This window comes from Oryx dammah, unplaced genomic scaffold (genome assembly GCF_014754425.2).
Source record: "Oryx dammah isolate SB20612 unplaced genomic scaffold, SCBI_Odam_1.1 HiC_scaffold_2, whole genome shotgun sequence".
Classification (NCBI taxonomy): domain Eukaryota; kingdom Metazoa; phylum Chordata; class Mammalia; order Artiodactyla; family Bovidae; genus Oryx; species Oryx dammah.
The window spans coordinates 61,181,192-61,199,617 of record NW_024070186.1 but is presented as its reverse complement, the minus strand read 5'-3'; the positions used below and the strand labels follow the sequence as shown (position 1 = coordinate 61,199,617).

At 40.2% G+C, this 18,426-nt stretch overlaps 1 protein-coding gene across 4 annotated transcripts in view; it reads left to right on the top strand.

Moving 5' to 3' along the window:
* PLD1 (phospholipase D1) overlaps positions 1–18,426 on the top strand; it is a 231,167-nt gene that overhangs the window by 146,295 nt on the left and 66,446 nt on the right. For 2 of the 4 annotated variants that reach the window (XM_040248789.1, XM_040248779.1), the window contains exons 15-19: positions 17–230; positions 825–938; positions 7,214–7,342; positions 8,090–8,208; positions 10,188–10,301. In XM_040248789.1, the coding sequence (XP_040104723.1) occupies positions 17–230; positions 825–938; positions 7,214–7,342; positions 8,090–8,208; positions 10,188–10,301 (690 nt within the window). The remainder of the gene's footprint in view (positions 1–16; positions 231–824; positions 939–7,213; positions 7,343–8,089; positions 8,209–10,187; positions 10,302–18,426) is intronic. The other 2 variants (XM_040248810.1, XM_040248799.1) reach the window with 1 other exon arrangement.

Sequence of the window (18,426 nt, the reverse complement as noted above, 5' to 3'; positions counted from 1 at the left end):
AAAATAATTTTCTCAGGCTGAAACAACAGAGTCTATGGAATCCTTACGCCTCAAAGATAAAAACGAATCTGATAAAGATCTGCCCATCCTGAACCCTCCTGATGATGCAAATTCAAAACTGAAAGGAATAGGAAAGCCCAGAAAGTTCTCCAAATTCAGTCTCTACAGGCAGCTGCACAGACACCATCTGCACGACACAGACAGCATCAGCAGCATTGACAGCGCCTCCAGTAAGTCACGGTCGGCCCTGGAGTTTATCTCGACGACTCTATTCCTTCAGAGCCAGACACGGGACACCTGTTTGCAGAACCATTATACCTATAGTGGAGTAAAGCAAGCAATGTTTAAACATCATTATATCATCCTATTCAGTCTCATACCATTTGGGGGCTCTGTTTGACTCATTGTAGAGGAGATTTATTGTTTTATTCACATCAGTACTCATAACACTTACAATTGATGCTTCTAATGGTCACAGAATGGCTAAGCATTTCTAAACTAATACCAAATTATGAAGGAAAAGTATTAGGTGTACTTTATAAACTTGTCCATAGCAGAGATTGCATATCTCTTCCTGTCCAGAAATACATCAAGCTTTTGTCCTCAAACATCAGATTTTCTACATTTTGTACATTTACTATTCTTTTCAGATTTGTCTTTAAAACTACAGTTTCTGTGGCACAGAATTTGTGACTGATTTTATAGCCTTGCCTACTTTTAAAAATGATTGAACCTGCTTTCCAGTTTAGAAAACTTCATATATGTGTGTATATATTTATATATATATATATCTTTGTAAAAAAAGAACTCTTAACTTTCTCCAGGTTATTGTAATCACTGTAGGAGTCGTCAGAATTTAATCCATGGTTTAAAACCCCACTGGAAACTCTTTCGCTCTTCCAGTGAGTCTGAGCAGGGGCTTACTAGACCTAACATTGGTAAGTGGTGTGTGAAGTGCCAGAATCTCCATAGGCTTCAGCTTTTGCTGCATGAGCAGAGTGACTGTATTTCTGGATTGCCTCTCTGTTCTCACAGCTTTTACCCTGCATGTATTATTAGAAATGATGATCTGATGAGCTTTTGTAAGAATGAGGTACTCAGATAAATTAATCAGGGCCTAAAATGTGGTGGGAATGAAGAGGGATTTGGCAACAGAGCAGATATAGGGACAAATAATGGGTGTCCCAGGTGACTCTAGTGGTAAAGAACCCACCTGCCAATGCAGAAGACATAAGAGATGCGGGTTTGATCCCTGAGTTGGGAAGATCCCCTGGAGGAGAGTATGGCAACCCACTCCAATATTCTTGCCTTGGAATCCCATGGATAGAGAGGTCTGGCAGGCTACAGTCCACGGGGTCACAAAGAACTGGACACCACTGAAGCAACTTAGCATGCGTACACCCAATCATCATAGTAAATAGCAACCACAGTAAAATGTAAGCTAGCTTTTATCATGTGCAGACTCTGCACCTCACTGCTGGGAGCACTGGTGGTGCTTGGTTATAATAGTGTTATCTTCTTTTTACAAATGAAGGTTTAGAGATGATAAGTGATGTGCCCAGTGAAGTTCCATTTTCTCAGCCTCCCAGAAGTCATGAATCAGATTTGTGATTTAGCAGAAATGCAGATGACCGAAGCAGGACCTTTTGGCTAAATTCTCAAGGCCACAGTTCTGTGTACTGTTTAGGAGATGACTGAGATGGAGCCCAGCAAGCAGGGCTGGATGTGAGTCACTTGTGGCTGTTACGGGCTGCTGCTGTTGCTGCTGCTGCTAAGTTGCTTCAGTCGTGTCTGACTCTGTGCGACCCCATACACGGCAGCCCAACCGGCTCCCCTGTCCCTGGGATTCTCCAGGCAAGAACACTGGAGTGGGTTGCCATTTCCTTCTCCAATGCGTGAAAGTGAAGTTGCTCAATCGTGTCCGACTCTTAGCGACCCCATGGACTACAGCCCACCAGGCTCCTCCATCCATGGGATTTTCCAGGCAAGAGTACTGGAGAGGGGTGCCATTGCCTTCTCTAGTTAGGGGCTAATGACCCTGAACACTAGGCTGGACCTTGGGCAGTGGTTCCAGCATTCTTTAGCCTGGGGACCCAGCAATTTTTAAAGTGATTAACTATTTCTAGTGAACTAAAGCACCTATGTAACTATTAAATCCATTTGCATTCATAAATCTCAACAACACTGATACCATTAAAATATGGAGAAGGGCATATATGGGAAGACATTTTGTCTATTTAGCATACAGCTAGCCCTTGATGCTTATGTGGATTCAGGGAGAGCTCACAGTAACTCCTGTGCTCCGTAGAGCGGCATAGCCCTGAGACAGGGCACTGGGAAGTCCAGAGAGCCAGGTCAGGAGCAGACTTTAAAGATAAGGGTTACAAATAGGTCCAGATATTGCTTTGTAATTCCAGCATGTGGCTTTGCTATGTTAGGACTGAAGTTAAGATGGAGAAATGAGGGGACTGAATGTTAGTATTGCTGACAACAGGATTGGAGGCAGTGGAAAGGAAGATGCCGGCTGAGTGCAGAATATATTAATTCAGGCTGGTAATAGACTGAGGGGGTGATTCCCACAGTCATGAGCTGGGGATAGCAATATGGTTGTTTTTAGGTGTTGATGGAAATCCTCTCTTTAATAAACTGGATACACATACAGTGCAGTGTTTTGTTTTTTTTTTTAAGAGAGAGAGAGGGGGGAAAAAGAAAGTAAACACCCTAAATATCCAAGAGAGGATGGAGGATGGTTCTAGAGCATAATGAGCAATCCATTCCCTTGATGGAATTGCACAATCATTAAAAATTGTAAGTGGGGGCATAAAACTAAATGTGTATGACTCATTTGTTTATTAAATAAGTACTTACTGAATTCCTATAACACGTCAATCATTGTTCTGGGTACTAGGGATGGGATGAACAACACAAATGAAATTCAGTTATCTCTAGTTGCAAAGTGAGGATGGGAATTGTAAATAGAAATAGACCATCAAACACAGTGTGTCAGGTGGTATGAATTATCACGCAGAATAATAGAGCAGGGGAAGAGAGAGAGGGCAGAGGGAAGGACTGACTATTTTATATGAGGAGGGAGTCAGAGAATGCTTTTCCACTGAGATGAGTTTTCGACAAAGATCCAAAAGGAGAGAAGAAGTAGGGAAGGGAGACCAGCCAGTGTAGACTGTGAGAAAGGACGGGATAGGTGACTTCCAGGCATGGCTGAGGTTGGGAGGGCTGGGGATAAGGCTAGGAGCAAAGTTGGACAGGGTTGAGTAGGTTATAAAATTTTGCCTTGTACTTTTAGTAGAAAAAGGAAGTCATCAGCTGGTCTTGAGCAAAGGCCAGACAAGATCTGATGAACATTTGTTACAAGCTCATCCTTCAGAGCAGACAGGGGTGGCAGATCGTGACCAGGCAGGTACTGAAACCATCCTGAAGTAGAGGTGACGGCACGGCTGATGCCCTGGACACGGGATGTGGGGGACTGAGAGCACTCTTCCCATTAACTATGTTAAGTTACCAGGTTAGCTTTTTAATATGAAAAAAAGTTCACTTACTTAAAAACCAAAGCCAAAGAATAGTTGAGTTCTTCTGGAGCAGTGCTTTACCGAGTCTGTTCCTTAAATCCTGGTGTTTCTCAGGGAGCTTTGAGGATACTACTGAAGATCCGGGCCCCTCCTACCTTTACTGCTACCTGCTTCAACCAGAAAAATCCCACTTACATTGTTTTATATACTGGACTGCCATGTGAATTTGTTTTTTGGGGAAAAAAGTAAGGTTCTACTATTAATGGAGAAGGAAGTTTAAAGAGCACAGTTCTACGTTTAAATCATGTAATGACTTAAACTGTATGGTCTTAATCCTGGGACTAGAAACCCAAATTAAACATAGAGTGACTCTTCCTCATAAGTTTGAAACTGAATGTTTCCTTGAGTTAGTAGCTTCCTTTCCTGAAAGTATGAACTGGGTTAGTTTCTCTGCAACGTTTCACTTGAATGCAAAAGGCCGCACTGAATGGGGTTCCGAGTGAACCTTACTGGTGATGTGTAGAAATCAGTAGAGTGTGCATACAAGATCATTGCATGTTTCTAAGTAGAAAAAAGTGGAGTAAAATCAGCTCATCTTAAATGTGATTAGTAACTATGATAGATTTCTATAGTATATACGTTAATCCAAAATCAGTCAGCCATCCTTCCTCAAGACTTTTTTTTCCCTCTCAAAATTATGTTGCAAGAGGGAGAATATCAAACACATTGTTTCCTTGATACAGTCATTTTAAAAGGGTTGAATTTTATTCTTTTTATATTCAGTAATTGTTTGCTGATGATTTCCTGTTAAGCATGATTTAATAGATGGCTAATGGGGAAGATAATGCTTGTCATTTAGCTGAGGCAAATGTTTCACACACAGATATTTAATCATAAGGGAGAATGAATAGCAAGTTAAGTCATTTCTCAACTCCATTCTCAGGGATGCAATGGTAAATTGTATAACACTTATTTTTGCTCTCAAAGAGCTTATTATCTATTAAATAGTAGAGAAGTGTTGGCATTAAATATTTTACTAACTTGGTGCCTTAGTGATTCAGCAGGGGGAAATATCCTACTGACAAGATTTGGTTCTGCTTAACCTTAATATTTCATTGGTTCTGAGGAGGACCCTGATTAATTTGCACTGGTGTAGGCCATGACCAAAACCAAATTTGAATTATGAGCAGACTGAATTCAATTAGCACCCAAGATCATTTTCTGAGACTAAGAATTTCCTTTGTTTTTCTTGTCAAAACAGATTATTAGATGAAAGTTAATTTTTAAACAAGTATATGTGTATATATATGTAAACATTTAGCCCAAAGTTTCTCAACTGATGAAAACAAATTTTATATATATTTTTAAATTTTACTTTGGAATTGACCTGCTATTTGTCTTCTCTTTATTCCCTTTTTTTAGTTTTTTGTTTTGTTTGTTTTTTTTTTTTTAAATAAAGTGCCATGCTTACTATAAAGAGCCTACAGCTGAGCAAAGAGACCTATCAGTACTTTGGCCTTTCTGTTTCAGAGAAAAGGAAAATAAATCACTGGGAGAAATGAATAGAATTCTAATTTTTAATATTATAGTTTTGTTCATTGTTAGCACTTTAAGATATTTTTCTTTGGAGATTAATTATTCAGTTTGAGATAGAATACTAGCAGATTATTCCTTCCCTGGTGACTCAAAGGTTAAAGCATCTGCCTGCAATGCAGGAGACCCGGGTTTGATCCCTGGGTCGGGAAGATCCCCTGGAGAAGGAAATGGCAACCCACTCTAGTATTCTTGCCTGGGAAATCCCATGGACGGAGGAGCCTGGTGGGCTACAGTCCATGGGATCGCAAAGAGTCAGACACGACTGAGCAACTTCACTTTCACTTGCAGAGTACATAGTGATTGTTTAAAATTTTTCACTCTGCAATTATTATTGATTGCCTGCTGAATGCCAGGAGCTACACCAGGCACTGAGGTTTATAGATGAGTGAGTGGCGGACAGGGAGGGACAGATGAGTCACAGAGTCAAGGGCCCTGGGGTGTGTAACTATGAATGATTCCACAGCCTCTCCCTGCTGGGATATGGGGAGTGTCTCTAGGACAGGTGACAGCTAACGTGGCTCTTGAAGGGTGATGAGGAGGTCAGACCAAGAGGGTGGGAAGAACATTCCAGTCTGAAGGAATCATGTACTGGCTGCATGACAGATAAGGCCCGTCACAATCAGTGAGAACGGTGGTATGCCTGGGGCCTGGGTTGTATGGGGACAATGAGGATGAGAAAGAGAGATTGGCAGCAGTTTAAGAACTCCCTCTGCACAGTAAACCCTGAGGATTTGACCCCCTTGTGGGCAGGTCATCCTAGAAGGCTTTTAAATAAGGAATCTGCATTTTTGGAAGGACACATATGGGGCAGTATGGTGGTAGGGGGACCAGTCCAGTATTTACTCTGGCTTCTGTGTGTGGTACCATTTATTCATTCAACAAACGTTTTGCATCCAGTGTCTGATGGTTAAGTGTCTCTTTTGTGCCAAGCGCTGCATTTTGTGATTTGTAGTTCTGCTAGTTCCCTGCTTATCTGTCTTTGTGATTGGCATATCCCATAAATGTACAAACTATTTAAGTCAATATATTTACTGAACTGAAAATGTTCCTGACAAAGCTCTTTGTGAAATACTGCAGTAGATGCTGCTTTTGCGCCTATGTGATCCTAAAGCTTCTTCTATTGTTATGATATTTTATGGAGGTCATTTATAATTGTAGAAATATAGGATGTTAGAGCCCAAAAGATCTTAGATGATGATAGCTGGGCCAAATTCTTCCTTTTGTACATAAAGGATTTCTGACCCAAAAGGGTGAAGCTCACTGTCACTTAGCTAGTCAATTCCAGGGCTAGAACACCACTGTCTGCAAATTTGAGGTTCTTGCATTTTGAAATGCAAAAGACAAGAATCACACATTAGATGTGCACCATATTGGTTGAGCAAAAAGAAGAACATGACTTCTTTATGGCCTCGGCATCTCATGTTCCTCCAGCAGACCTGGCTTTACCGTTCTCACCCAGCAAGTTAACCCTGTGATCCATTCTGCCAGTGATCTGCTAGATGATGAGAATAAAAATATTAAATTTCTTTTTTTAATATAAATTTATTTATTTTAATTGGAGGCTAATTGCTTTACAATATTGTATTGGTTTTGCCATACATCGACATGAATCTGCCACGGGTGTACACGTGTTCCCCATCCTGAACCCCCTTCCCACCCACCTCCCCATACCATCCCTCTGGGTCATCCCAGTGCACCAGCCCTGAGCATCCTACATCATACATCGAACCTGCACTGGCGATTATCCTGTATGAGAGGCAGCAAAAGAGACACAGATGTATAGAACAGTCTTTTGGAGTCTGTGGGAGAGGGCAAGGGTGGGATGATTTGGGAGAAGGGCATTGAAACATGTATAAAAATATTAAAATTTCATTTCAAATGATGAACCTGGTTATAGCCCCAACTACCCAGGCCACAGCCAGCCCACAGCCAGCCCACAGCCTCAGATGGAATGAACCCATGCCACCCTTGTTATGAGGCTTAAGAAGAAAAGTTAGGAAGTGTTTAGGTGTTAATAAATAAGAGGTGAGCCTCTCTCCCTGGGGCCCACCTGAACCACAGCCTTTGAGTGAGTCTTGCTGCATTTACAGACACAGCCTCCCTCCGAAGTGTACAGACACGTGTGGGAGAGCTACATGGGGAAACCAGATTCTGGCATGGAAAGGACTACTGCAATTTCGTCTTCAAAGACTGGGTTCAACTCGATAAACCTTTTGCTGGTGAGTACCGTGGTGGTGGGTGGCTGCGCATATTTTGTCTTTTCCTTGTTAGTATCTCGACAAGTATGCGTGTGTGTGATCTAATATCTTGTTTTGTTTTGAACACTTGGTGAAACATTGGAGACCATGATTTAGTCATATACTTAAGGGTTTTTCCTTGTGAGTGTAGTAAGAAAAGAAAATGAAATATAGCTTCCTTGTTTGAAATCTCCAGATTGCATATAGGCATATTTTAGGCATCATAATTTGTAATTCTCCAGGAGATGTTTCCCTTCCTTCGATGATCTCCTTTTTTTCTGTTTATCATCTTCATCTTCCAACATTAAAATAACACATTTCAGATCATCTAAGTGCTTGCACACTGAACAGGAACTAGAAATGGCAGTCCATACATAGCTTGACATTATTTCAACAGAATAGAAGAGAAAATGTAATCACATTTATATCTTTAGGTGATTTGTACCAACTCACATCTGCCTTTCTCAGTGATTATCTAATAGTGGAATGGAAACTTCATATTGGGAGAGGTGCATAGGGACTATGTTCCTCAATGTGAGATCTATGCTTCCCTTGGCTATAAAGGTATTAATTCTATCTGAGTCAAGAAATATACATATGGTGGACATCACCATGTTTTTGTTTTGTTTTTTAATGTATCGTAGTTGGGGTCAGAGCTGGGGTCAGATGGCTTGTGTGCCTTGTGGGCACAGAAGTTAGTGTGGACCCTTGCCTGGTGCACCTGGGCAGATTTCATTGACAGGCACTCCACCCCCCGGATGCCATGGCATGACATAGCCTCTGCAGTCCATGGCAAGGCAGCTCGCGATGTGGCCCGTCACTTCATCCAGCGCTGGAACTTCACGAAGGTACGTGGGTGGTTTTAGCATGACTCACTCCACGTGTAGAGGGACAGGCCAGGAAGAGGAGGCGAGGAGGGGCTGAGGTGGCTGCAGCTGTGCCACTTTATCCACTGTTGAGTGGCCGGTTGTCAGAGCACCTGGGACTTTGGGCAAAAGAGGAAAAAAACTAGTTCCTGAACTTTTCCTCCACAAATAATTCAGAGGGCACAGGAATGGTGCTACCATCACAGACTATGGTTTAACCATTAACCTGGGACTCCCAGTTTAAGCATCTCACCTGGGTTGATAGTCACGTGGAGGGCTGCTGAGCTACTGTAGCAGGGATGGGACCCTTGTTCAGGTGAGAGCTGCAGCTTGCAAGTCCTTGCAGTCCTGGCACTGCCCTGGATCCATGTTGGCACAGGCTTCTGAGAGGCAGTTCTGAGCAAAGTGAGCAATATGAGAAGATGGAGCTACTTCTCTTTCCTCCAGATTTTGTCCTCTCTCATAAGATGCCTTCATTACTTACAAGAATTTGACCTAATACTCATAAGTTAAGTGCCTATTGTCTTGGTGTTATTAAGGTTCCCTTTTATTTATTTTAAATGATGATGAGGCATTTCTTCCCTATAGTTTGGATATAATTTGGGGAAAAAATTAGTTTTGTTAACTCAGAGTATCACCTTATTTTTCACTTAATTTACTTTATAAACAGTTAGTGGGAGCTCTTAGAAATAGTGGAAATATTTTTAATAAGAATTTAGAGGTGAATGGAGGAATAAATAAAGGGATATTATTTTTAACCTATTGGACTGGCAAAGTTAAATACACTGCAGAAACCCACAATTGGATTCAGGATCTTTGATGCTCTTATACCCTACTCCTGGGAGGATAAATTGGTATAATTGCAAAAAAAATTTTTAAAGGATGTAACCTTTGACTCAGAAAATCAATTTCAGGTATTTAAGCTAAAGAAGTTATTCAGTAAGTAATTTATTTTGACATTGTATCTAATAATTCATATAAAATGAGAAATAACTGAAATCTTCATTAATAGAAATTTATTCAAGAAATTATGATTGTTCCATGACATTTTACTATGAAATTATTTTTAAAATGACCTATGGTGATTTATTGCTATTATGAGATATCAACAGCATAGTAAAAAATCAGTTTATAAAATAATCCCATTTTTGCAATTGTATACTTCTACAGCTCTCAGTTCAGTTCAGTGGCTCAGTAGTGTCCGACTCTTTCTGACCCCATGAACCGCAGCATGCCAGGCCTCCCTGTCCATCACCAACTCCAAGGGTCCACCCAAAAACATGTCCATTGAGTCAGTGATGCAATCCAACCATCTCATCCTCTGTCATCCCCTTCTCCTCCTGCCCTCAGTCTTTCCCAGCATCAGGGTCTTTTCAAGTGAGTCTACAACTCTAGATTATATTTAACTTTTCTTTAAAAATACGAAGCAATAGCTCAATTGGTGAAGAATCTGTCTGCAATGCAGGAGACCCTGGTTTGATTCCTGGATCAGGAAGATCCCCTGGAGAAGGGATAGGCTACCCAGTCCAGTATTCTTGGGCTTCCCTTGTGGCTCAGCTAGTAAAGAATCCGTCTGCAATGTGGGAGACCTGGGTTCTATCCCTGGGTTGGGAAGATCCCCTGGAGAAGGGAACAGCTACCCATTCCAGTATTCTGGCCTGAAAAATTCCATGGACTGTATAGTCCATGGGGTCTCAATGAGTCAGACAGGACTAAGCGACTTTCACTTTCACTTTCAATGCTCACTCCAAAAGGTAAAAGAAGGAACAAAGGAGTTTTCTGCCTCTGGGAAATAGAAAACATAAATAAATAATCTGTTGTCTCTTCAGCTAGAAACACCCACTGTTAATATATATTTTTCTTTTTCAAATGAACTTGTATATCTTTTAGAATCACAAAGTAGGGAAGACTGGAATTATTGTTTCATTTGAATCTTTTTTACCTGTTTCTCTTTATTTTAGATTATGAAACCAAAATATCGGTCCCTTTCTTATCCTTTTCTGCTTCCCAAATCTCAAACAACAGCCCACGAGTTGAAATACCAAGTGCCTGGGTCTGTCCATGCTAATGTACAGGTAAGTTTGGTTTTTGTTTTTCATGAAATACTACTGGGTACAATCATTCATGTGGACTAAATGCCTATTGGCTTCAAGATTTTTAAAGCAGACAACTCCAAAACAAATCTGAATAGATCTTTTAAATTTTAGTATTATATTTTCAATTTAAAATGTATTCAATTTATCCTCTTTTTAAAACACTTATATAAATGTAATAAATACATGTCTTTAGAAAATCCAGTCAAGGAGAGGCTTGTCTTGTAAGTCCTTCTGAATTGACTCTAGCAGCATGATACCTAGTAACCCTGGGACTGATACTAGTGAGGTACCAGGAATTTGGTTGAAACTTAGCGTCTTGGAAGCTATAGTTCAATCTAATTTTAGTTCCTTAATTAACCAAATACCTTTTAGAGGCATTTTTAAAAGGATGAGAAGTTTGCTTATTAGAGGCACAAAATTTGACTACATGCAGTCCAACATTCTCAAATTACAAATAAGAAAATTAAGACCCAGTGAAACTTTGAGACTTGCTCAGGGTCATTGAGGGTTATCAGTAGAGCTGGAGCTTGAAATCCTAGTCTTGTCCATTGTTACCTAATCTGCTCCCTGGACCAACTCCAACTCAAGTATCTTGATATCATGCAGGAACAGATCTAGAGTTGGCCACCTTGGCATTGCCTTTTGTTCGAAGTCTTCACTATCTGCATCAAAAGTATTGTTTAAGTACAGAACAGATTGGTGTTTGCCAGAGGCAAAAGGGTGGGGTAGGAGGGTTTAAGAAGTGGGTGACAGTGGTCAAAAGTACAGACTTCCAGTTTTACTCTTAATTAAAAGTCCTCAGGATGTGCTGTACAACATGGTGACTATAGTTAACAACGCTGTATTGTTTGAAAGTTGCTAAGGGAGTACAGGGCTTCCCTGGTGGCTCAGATAAAGAATCCACCTGCAATGCAGGAGCTGCTGCTGCTGCTGCTTAATTGCTTCAGTTGTGTCTGACTCTTTGCAACCCCATGGACTGTAGCCTGCCAGGCCCCTCTGTCCATGGGATCCTCTAGGCAAGAACACTGGAGTGGGTTGCCATGCCCTCCTGCAAGGGATCTTCACAACCCAGGGGTCAAACCTGGGTCTCCTGCATTGCAGGCAGATTCTTTACTGCTGAGCCACCAGGGAAGACCACAATGCAGAACCAGCTTCGATTCCTGGGTTGAGAAGATGCCCTGGAGAAGGGAATGGCAGCCCACTCCAATATTCTTGCCTGGAGAATTCCATGGACAGAGGAACCTGGTGGGCTACAGTCCATGGAGTTACAATGAGTCAGACACAACTGAGGGAATAACACCTTCACTTTTCACTTTCCAGGAAATACAGCTTAAAAGTTCTTATTGCAAGAAAAAATCTTGTAAATACGTGAAGTTATGGATGTTAACTAACTTGTGCTAATCATTTCACAATAAATACACATACCAAAATTTTTAAAACTATTGTTTAAGTAAAGATCCAGTAGTCTGCTGCTAACATTACTATTATGGATTTTTATAATTTGGACATGGATTCTAACACCTAAATGAAATAAATGAAATGCCTAAATTAGTTACTTTGTACTGTGTGCAAGTAGAGGTGTGTGTATATAAGAAATAAAAAGACATTTCAAACCATAGATCAAATAATAGATGAAAAAGATAAATCACTTAAGAGAATTATCTACAGCAGAGGAGAAAACTAATTTAAACTTAGAAGCACAAATAGATATGCACGCATTTGTAAATTAATGAATATTTTATGAACGTGTTTAATTTTATTCTACTTAGAAGGGAAAAAAATTACCTATAAGATAAAATAGGAGCCTTGATATTAAGAAAACAAGAGAGTTTAATTTAATATTTGAGATGGCATTAAAATTGACTCAGTGATCAACTTACCAAAGTTAGTAGATACTAATTAAGCAGCTGTTGAAACGATATTGCTGGGCATTGTGTATTTTTCTGATTAGCATAAGATGTTTTATCCTAGTGTTTGCATATACATATGTCTTCTGATGCTTTTGGTACAGCCCTGTTTTACATATTCTCATCCTGCTGCCCTGATAAGACAGATAGATGCTCTGCAGGTCCGTCCTACAAAGCACCTGCCCTGGTTCACCTTCTCTGTATTGTGGGATGTTGTGGGAGAAATGAAGCTAGATCAGTGACCTCTTCTTATAAACTCATATGTTCATCCCTGAATGCCCAGGCTGTCTGGAGTTTACCAAGACTCACTGACTCATTAATTCATTTACTCAGTCAGTCTATGCCTTTCAAGTGCCGTCTTTTTGCACAGCCAGATCCGTGCACACCTGGATACCGAGGAAGCAGACAAAAGGAGTTCTCTGCCTTTTGGCAAAGAGTTAGCTGGGAGAGCGAAAGCTCTAATGTTAAAGAACTGAGTTAACAAGGCGAGTTGTGGTTTAGGACAAATGCAAGTCTTGAGAATGCAGATCAGTGTGCCATGAGCGGTTGGTGAATGAGAGGGACAGAGCTGGGTACCCCCTCTAAGGAATAAGAAGGTAGAACCACTACAGCAAACCATTTGCTCTTGAAGAGGTAGTATATAAGGTTCAGACAGCATATGGCCAGATTGGGGGTGCCCTGAAGTGCTGGTCTTGTTCATTTCAACCTGATCCTGGAGGTATTAGTGAACTGTGGACTTTTTTTGGTCATCTGAGAGGAAACATGATATACGAATGTTTCATGAAGGCGGAGGATGGATGGTTGGATAGTATCACCGACTCTATGGACATGAATTTGAGTAAGCTCCAGGAGTTGGTGATGGACAAGGAAGTCTGGCTTGCTGCAGTCCATGGGGTTGCAAAGAATCAGACACAACTGAGTGACTGAACTGAACTGAACCTAGATCAGAGTTTCCCAAATTGGGTTTTGCCTGTGAAATGCTAGTAGCTATTCCACAAAAGGTTTCCAGGGACACGTAAGTTTTTGCAGATTTTTAAAATATAGGACTTCTCAGTGCCTTTGTGATACTGGTGTGTACATCATAGAATCACTAAGACTAAATATACTATGTGCATTTCCCAAGCTTAACTGATGTAGGATCTCTCATTCTGTGACATGTCTATTTCAATTTTTCCAAACACACACACTTTGAGACCTAAAATTTATACATGTGAAAACATACAATACTAGAAAGAGAATGAAAACAAAGAGACAGGTAAAGAGATTGCTATAATAAATCCTAGAATACACTAATTTTGTATTTATAAATTGATATTCTCTTTCTTAAAGAAGATTCCTCCATCGTTTAAAAACTTTAGACCTCACAAAACATCTAGTGGTTGCCAGTAGATGTTTTCAGAACTGCCAAAATAACTCCAGTTGTGAAAACAGTGGGTATGGCCAGACAAGTGTGTTTTTTTGAAGACAGGAAAATCTGAGAGGACCAGACGCTGAGGAAAAGAAAGGAAATTATACTGCTCCATTTCTCCTTTTCTGTAAAGTTCTGACCACAGCACTGTTTCGCTTCACATTACTCACTGGCTGTAAACATTATTCATCTTGTTCTAGACATTGTTGTCAAGTTATGAGAGTCTAGTGCTTAGAGGTTGAAAACAATAGCCGAGTCCAATCCTTGGTTTTCCAGAGACTCCAGAAGATAGCAGGGAGTTAGGACTTGGCTGTGTAGGAGGCTACTTAATTTTTAAAGAACTTGTTGTCATATTTTCAAACCTTTCTCTCTCTCAGCTATCATGTGGCAATAGACAAATGACTATTTGAGAAATTTAATAAAATTCTTCCTTAGGTTTATTCTTTTTAACATTGATTTTAACATAGTTTTTTTCTTTTTTAACATAGTTTGTTGTTCATAATGTAATTTAGAGACTACAAGCTTACTTAACTGAAAAGGAGTGATGTAATATAGCAAGGGGAAGGGGCAGGTTCTATAGTCAGACTGTATTCAAGTTTCTGTTTCACTACATACGAGCTGTATAACCTTGGGACAATTATTTCACCTCTCTGAATGCATTTCCTTCATCTTTAAAACAGACATCAGAATAGTACCTGTCTCATAGGGTTGTGGTGATAGTTAAAGAAATTAATCCATGCAAATCACCTGGAAGAATACCCTTGTTTGAATTATGTCAGTATTAGCTACAACCTTCAGGCAGTCCCTAGTGTTTTCAAAAGTTAGCAGTGAAGAAGTTGACATTTATCTGGATGGGTGACAGGTTAGTTCTGGATACAAAAATCTTTATACTGTTTGTACCATATATGTTGAAATGGAGAAAAAGAACATTGGATACTATAAGGTAAAGAAATTCATGCTGCTCTTTCATCTGCAGCAGAGAACCTAGTTATTTGATTTTTTAATGCAAAAATGTTGAGCCCGATCACCCTGAGGCACATACTACTGGTAATTCCAGCTATATGCCCAGCTGTTGCAGACGACTGACATAGCCAGCCAAGGAGACTAGAGCTCCAGCAGGCAGAACAGAGACCTGCCCCCACCAGCATGAATTTCTGCTTCTAAAAAAAGTCACCCAGTCCTGAGATCTGACTTCAGCCACTTCCACTGACACTTAAATATCTCAGTTGTTTCCCCGCAGGGCTGTGTGTTCCCAAAGCTTGCCAAGAGCACTTGGATAAGACATAGCAGGAAAAAGGTATGGGGAGGTGGGTGGGAGGAAAGATGATTCTGAAACTGCCTATGCACAGAGTTTATAAAAAGAACTTGTTTTCTCCCTAAAAAGAACAAAGTAGGTTCCTGAATGCTATCATTTCCATTTACGATAAATGACCAAGACAGAAGACATCTGACCTGTCTATTAAGATAAAAGAAAGCGCTTGATGCCGAATTAGCATCAATGTGGAATCAATACATGAAATAATACCTTTTATTAAATTGGGCACCTTATAGTAGAAGAGTCATTTCTTAGACAGTCATTGCCAAGAAGTCCTATGAAAGTGAGGGAAATAATTCACTGGAGCCATGTCTTCAATCTCTCTGTCTATTAAAAGAAAAGAAAAAATATATACAGGCAAATGTAAATAGCATTCCACTTGGGGAAAATGTCCAAATGACACTCCAAAGGATGTCAGTGTAGGAATCAATGTTTCAAAGAACAGCAAAATGTTTTGTACACTGATAGAACAAAGTAGAGACTAGGAAAGAGGGGAAAATAGCCACTTGGGATTTCTAAGGAGGTTTCTTAACCTGGAAGCTGTTTTGCATTTACAGACCAGGTCCTCATATGGTAAGACTTCTGTGCATGTCGCTGTGGGTCTTGGCTGGCTGAAGCCATATGAGCGGGGAGTGTTTACCCTGTGCCAAGCCTTGCACTGATTTGTGGATTATCTCATTTTATACTTACCAGTCTGTAAGTTGTGTTCTCTTTGACCCCTTATTTTTACATATGAGGAAACTTAAGGCTTTGAGAGGTTAAAATAACACAATGAGTATTGGAGGGGATGAGACTGGATTTTTAGCTGTCTGACTCCAGAGCCTGAGGCCATAGCTGGTCAGCAGAAAGACTGTCTCCAGTAAGCCCCAGGATGGTTGCAACCACCAAGGGCCCCAGCAAGGCAAAGCTGCATGGCATGCTTGCCTTTTGAGATCATCCTTTGTGGCTGCAGACCCAAATCCAGCCCCAGTTCTCCTTTTGCTTCATTCCGGCTTCCAAGAGCTCTCAATTGTATGTTTTTTTCCCTAGGACTTCTCTCCCCTTAAGTCTTGTTCTTAAAAAACTATATTCTCTTCTATCCCTTCACCTTCAAGTTTAACTTTTCACTATTGCTTGGGACAAAAGATCATCCTATTGGAATAATGACACATTGTGATGTGTGTGTTGATGACACTTGACTATAGGTGAGTGGTTCTTAGAAGGAGGAGCTTGAAATTCCCTGTGATCCAGTGGCTAGGACTCCATACTTTCCCTGCAGAGGGCCCAGTTTCGATTCCTGGTCAGAGAACTAAGATCCCACAAGCTGCGCAGCATGGCCCCCCCCCCCCCAAAAAAGGAAGAATTTGGTAGTCTGAGGCAGATTCTTGAACAAAGTCCATTTCTGCAGTTTCTTGCCTCCAGTGCTTCTCAACACAGACTGGAAGAATGAAGCTCAATAATCTGACCACTTCTCTTCCTGACCCATGCCACTTGTGAGCTACAACATGGAGGCCAACTTCTGTATGAAAGACAAAAAAAAAGTACTTTTGATCTGTGATTGACTTGGGAGCTCAGAGAAATAAAAAGGAATTAAGATATGTACTGGATTTATAGGGAATAAAAGCTTTACAGTAAGAGAAAGGAACTAGGGACAAATACAAAGAAAGTTTAACTTCAAGAAGAGATTTCTGCATTTTAGTCCACATATTCAGCTTGGGCCCACTACATGTAAGGGGATTAGAGCTTATGGATAAAGAGAAGGTTATCCTTTAAGTCAAAAAATAGGACACAGTACAAAGGAAAATGACTGGTTCTAGTTACAATCTTGAGGCTAAAGCACAGAATTAGAAATATGTCCTTTAAAAAGGGTATACGTGTACTTTAAAATTGTGTATTCAAACTTGAGATTTGAAAAGCATGGGTTAGATATGGATCTCAATATACTTGGGGCAGTAAGATAAGCCACATTTCTGTGTATGTGAGGGGGAGTTTGAGGTTTGTCTCAGTTACATTGGTTTGAAACAAAAATGTTAAGACAAGTTGGTCAGGTCAGTTAAGAAAAGAAGTGAGTAAATCTTAAATTTAAAACAAAAGTAAGTCAGTCAAAATGCCTTTGGCTTTCTTGCTAGATTTGTTTACAAATTTTCTAGATTATCAATCATTTAAAGCAGTTGAGTTCATTTGTACATAACCTTAGGGCCTCTGGTTTAGTGGTAAAAGAGAAATTCATATTTTTAATTATCTTGTGATGATAAATAGATTTTAGCTAGTCAAAATCATAATAAATGAGTAATAGTCTCAAGTAATTTTTTTCTGTATTATTTGAAGGCTATGTTCAAGTTTAACCAAAAATGATGACTTTTTTAAGTTAAATGAGTTTTCATTTTGAGAAAATGATACAGATTTGGGTTCAGACAATAAGATACATAATGCTAAACCTCCTTAGGGTGTAGGTAACCATCTAACTTGTATGGTTTTATAGGCATCAGGGGTGGGCTTCCCTCTACTTTATTTATGCTCTCCCACAGGCTAATGACAAAATGGTCTTCTTTTGGCTTACAAATGTACTTATTATAAACATTTAACTGCTTCTAGAAAGGAAAACATTTACCATTATCCTTCACAGGAAAGATGGCAGATATGTGACCTTCATGCTTTCCCTCCTGGCCACCATTCACCATTAACCCAGATTTCTTCCCCCATGTGTCTAGTTCCAAGAATCCACTTTTCAACATAGCTGTCCAGGAAGCCACTTGGAATCAATTAGACTTGACCTTTGAGTTGACCCTTGCTCAACACTCCTGATATATCTTATGTGAATAAGTTTATTAAATCTTTGAAGGAACAAAATTTGAAACTGAGAAAGTAAAGAAAGTATAAGGTGTATGGATATGAGGGCAAGACTAGGACATTACCACCAAGGGTAGTATATAAACTTTGCTCATAACATTTTAGGACGGTGTGTGTGTGTGTGTGTTAGTCACTCAGTCGTGTCTGAGTCTGCGAGCCCATGGACTGTAGCCTGCCAGGTTCTTCCATCCATGGGATTTCCCAGGCAAGAATACTGCAATGGATTGCCATTCCTTTCTCCAGGGGATCTTCCCAACCCAGGCACTGAACCCCGTCTCCCGTATTGCAGGCAGATTCTTTACCATCTAAGCCACTAGGGAAGCCTTTAGAAAGGTAGATCTACCATATATCAAATACCTACTGTGTGCTGTATAACAATGCTTTGTGTTTGTCATGCCATTTTTTTCCTTTACAGCAGCTCTGTATAGGAGTGTGTGGGTGGGCAGGTGTGTGTGTATGAGAGAGAGAAAAACAGGGACAGACAGAGCAATCCCAAGTGTTTAAAGGAGGAAATCAAGCCTCCATGATATTAAAATGACTTGTTCAAGGTGAAAGAGCTAGTAAGTGCAGAGTGATAGGGCAGGTCTCAAGTGTTCCTACCTTTCCAGTATACTCTGCAGATTTACAAATTGTTGACAAAGTAAT